This window comes from Cannabis sativa, unplaced genomic scaffold, assembly GCF_029168945.1.
Source record: "Cannabis sativa cultivar Pink pepper isolate KNU-18-1 unplaced genomic scaffold, ASM2916894v1 Contig2, whole genome shotgun sequence".
NCBI classification, from domain to species: Eukaryota; Viridiplantae; Streptophyta; class Magnoliopsida; order Rosales; family Cannabaceae; genus Cannabis; species Cannabis sativa.
Window position 1 is genome coordinate 92,057 of NW_026870038.1, and position 3,884 is coordinate 95,940.

A 3,884-nucleotide genomic window follows, 5' to 3' on the forward strand; every position below is an offset into this window, starting at 1 on the left:
TAAGATAAAACCTGTTTCCATGAAGTCATTATCATTAAAGTCTCTTACGAGTTTTCTAGCAGATTATATAATACAAGTTTGAATAGAGTTTTGGTACAGTTACACAAGTGTACTTGGCCACCTAACAAATCTTACAATAGAACAGTAAACAAAGATTTTGAGTCCCATAACAGAACAGAACACAAGAGAAGAAAAAAGACACATAATCAAGCCCTGAAAAGTTTTGTTGCTAAACAAAGACTCCTGACATGGATGATAGGCTTCATTGGGGCTTGGGTTGATTAACCTGGACCAACTTTAGGGATGTCATAATGTTCACTCATGTTAGCAAGATACTGATTGAAATCCTGAATCCTATCACGGTGAGACTTGTTAGCAGTCTTCGCCAATCTCTGGTTATCGATTCTCTCTCTTTGTTCTATGTATCTTTTCTCAGCAGCTGTCATATTCTGATCATAAGAACTGCCACTCTTTCCTTCTTCGCTCGATTTGTTGTTGTTGTTGCTGCCATCGCTATCATTGATTTCATCCTCCTCAAGAATGCCACTTCGACCACCTACATAATTCATAATATGATAAATATCCAAATAGCTATAAAAATTTATAGCAAGAAAAAAAGTGTTTTCACAGCTTCAACAGGTTATAGGGCATAGCATAGGCCGATTAAACGATTTTTAATTCATGTAAAACGATTTCTGCGATCAATTTCAAGTGTTGAACATAGAAAAGTAGGGAAATAACAGCTTTGAACAACAACAAGAAGAAGAAAGAAAAGTAAAGACAAGGTATCATACCAGCAGTTGAAAGATCATCTTGTTTGATTACAGAGTTTTGATCTTGAAGAAGCTTCTTAAGTTTCTTCTTTTTCTTCATACCGCCAGCCTTAACATCGAGAGCCTTTCCCTTGAGCTTCAGCTTCCCAACAACCACATTATCATATGCTGACATGTTCACTGCCAGGAGGATCGTATGATACAAACAAAACAAACAAGAAAAAAACTGTTACCACCATATAAAGAACTAAGAAAATCAGTTCATCTCAATGTTATTTCACATTATGACAACATTTATATTAGTGTAGAGTGTGGTCTAACAAAATCAGTTCCATAACATAACATCCAGCAAAATCACTCACAAACCACCATCAAAATTTTGCATACCACTAAAACTAAACACCCAATTCGAGAACTCCTATTATAAAACAAAAATGTAAATAAAGTTAAATATGACAAAACAAGAAAACTTAACACACTGATAGCCTATGGATTACCTTTTTGGATGAGGTACAGTATCAAATCTGAATAAAAGATAAAAGTTGAAAATTGACTTACGCCTTCTTCTTGCGTCCCTTCTTACCCTTGGAAATCCTCTTGTTCTTCCTGAAAAATCAGATCACGTGCATGTTATGAAAATAGAAAAGAAAGAAAGAAATAAACATACAGAAATCCATGATTCAGAAGTACATGAATGAAGCATACAGTAGAGGAAAGAAATAGAGAAGAGGTACCCGACGGCCATGGTTGCAGAAATCCACATTATCATATATATTTCTTATTGGGCTTTACACGGGCCTGCCTAGTCCTCTATTTTTGGGCTCATTTTGCTGAAAGCCCATATTCTTTTTATAAAAATATAAAAGGGATAAGTTGAAAAATACATCTTTTATTAATCAATTAACTAAATTTGCCTCTAATTTTATATTTATTTGAAATATACCTCTTTTTATATGTATTGTACCCAAAATACCCTGACATAAGAGAGTCACATGGAGAGTATCTTGAAGTGACAGGAGAAAAATTGGTACAATGATTAAAAAAAGAGGTAAAAATGATAGACTTTAAAAAAGAGAGTAAAAATGAAAGAGGACAATATAAAAAGGGTATAGAGTGTATTGGTACAATAAATTGGGTTTTATTATTATATTGTGAAATACCTCTTTTATTTATCAATTAACCAAAACTACCTCTAATTTTATATTTAATTGAAACATACCTCTTTTTATATGTATTGTACCCAAAATACCCTGATATAAGGGAGTCACATGGAAAGTATATTGATGTGATAGGGGTAAAAATCGGTAAAGTGTTTAGAAAAAGAGGTAAAAATGATAGGTTTTAAAAAAGAGAGTAAAAATGAAAGAGAACAATATAAAAAGGGTATAGAGTCTAATTTCTCCTTCTTTTTTTTTAGAGGAATGGAATTGAGGGTATGTATGGTTTACTTTTTTATGGCATAAATCAATAACACCATAGGATTATGGGTTTTTTGATTTTTTGACATTTATATGGGTTTTTTTTATGCCATATTTTTGTAAAAAAAAATAGAAATTCCATATTTGTAAAACAACAATAAGTTTTGCCGGAAAAGTCGTCGGCACCGGAAAAGTCACCGACACCGGAGAAGTCACCGGAAAATCACGGTCGCCGAAAAATTCGTCGGAAAAGCCGCCGAAAAGTCAACGGAAAAGTCAACGTCGCCGAAAAAGTCAACGTCGTTGGAAAAGTCACCAAAGTAAATGTCTCATATATAACTAAACATATAACCGGTTATATGAATAAAAATTAATAACTCAAAGTGGTTATAATTGAAATATAACCGGTTATGTAACATAATAAATAAATACAAATAACATAAAATAAATCAAACCTGTTATAATTAAAGTATAACCGGTTCCAAAACAGAATTATAATGAATAAAAATAAATAACACGAAATAACTCAAACCGGTTATAACTAAAATAAAACTGGTTATATAACATAATGAATACAAACAAGTAACATGCAATAACTCAAACCGATTACAATTAAAAATAAAGAAGAAATGAGTTCCTAAAACACTGAAATATAAATTAAAAACAAAACTAGTTCCACAATAAAATAGTTCATAATACATAATACCTCATAAAATCGGTTATAATTTTTTTTTAAAAAAAATGTGAGGATCAAATATCTTGGATATATAACACTCTCATAAACTCAATTAATTGAAGTAACCAGTGGTAGTCTAAATGGATGAGTGAGAAAGAGAAACTGTATGATCCAATTGGTCAAATTTGTCTTTGAAACCTCAAACAATTTTATAAACATGACTTACACTTGCAATTTTCTAGAATTGTATGATAAGAGTGTTTGTTGGTATATATTTGTTGTACTATGAGTTTATCTGTACTTTGAATTAGGGGTGTTCATCAAACCGCCCAAATTGCTTAAACCGCCCGTACCGCACCACACCGCAAAAAAAATGCGGTTTGAAATTCTTTGCGGTGCGGTCACGGTTTGAACTTTTCCTAAACCGCGCGGTGCGGTGCGGCTTGCAGTTTTAAATTGTTAATATGCGGTTCAAACCGCACCGCACCGCACATTATAAAAATATAAATTTTTATATTTATTTAGGTCCAATATGTGAATGTTCAACTCAAAGTCCACTAATTATTATATCGTTGACACTTATTTTTTTTTTATATATTTATATTCAAGCCTTATGGTATTTTGACAAGTTTTGCTCAAAATTTGTTGTATTTGTGATAATTTAATTATTTAGTGATAGTCCAAACCGCATAAACCACAAAAACCGCACCGCACCGCAGTATTTTTTGCGGTGCGGTTTTTGCGGGTTTTTAGTTTTGCGGTGCGGGTGCGGTTTGGGAATTTGGAAAAACCGCACGTGCGGGTTGGTTTGAAAAAATGATCAAAAACCGCACCGCGAACACCCCTACTTTGAATGAATACCGCATACAAACTTTGAACAAGAATTTTGTAATTGTGTTTTAGTGTCATCTATATAACATAGACAGATGAGTAAAAAAATTGTAATGAAAAATAGAGTCACAAACACAAAACTTTACATTGAGATATTAATCTTTTATTATGTACTTGGTCACAGAA

At 32.5% G+C, this 3,884-nt stretch overlaps 1 protein-coding gene across 4 annotated transcripts; it reads right to left on the bottom strand.

The window, feature by feature from the left end:
• LOC133033017 (uncharacterized) lies at positions 1-1,547 on the bottom strand. Of its 4 annotated transcripts, none has more exons than XM_061107538.1 (4): positions 1,479-1,547; positions 1,332-1,379; positions 795-953; positions 1-556 (listed from the first exon to the last, which is right to left on the bottom strand). In XM_061107538.1, the coding sequence occupies exons 3-4, from the start codon at positions 946-948 to the stop codon at positions 282-284; spliced, it is 429 nt and encodes a 142-aa protein (XP_060963521.1). In that variant the 5' UTR covers positions 949-953; positions 1,332-1,379; positions 1,479-1,547; the 3' UTR covers positions 1-281. The 4 variants fall into 4 exon arrangements, with proteins under 4 accessions (XP_060963521.1, XP_060963523.1, XP_060963524.1 ...); XM_061107540.1 differs by having other exon boundaries at positions 1,271-1,379; positions 1,479-1,525; XM_061107541.1 differs by having other exon boundaries at positions 1,271-1,379; positions 1,464-1,510.
• Positions 1,548-3,884: the final 2,337 nt, after the last annotated feature.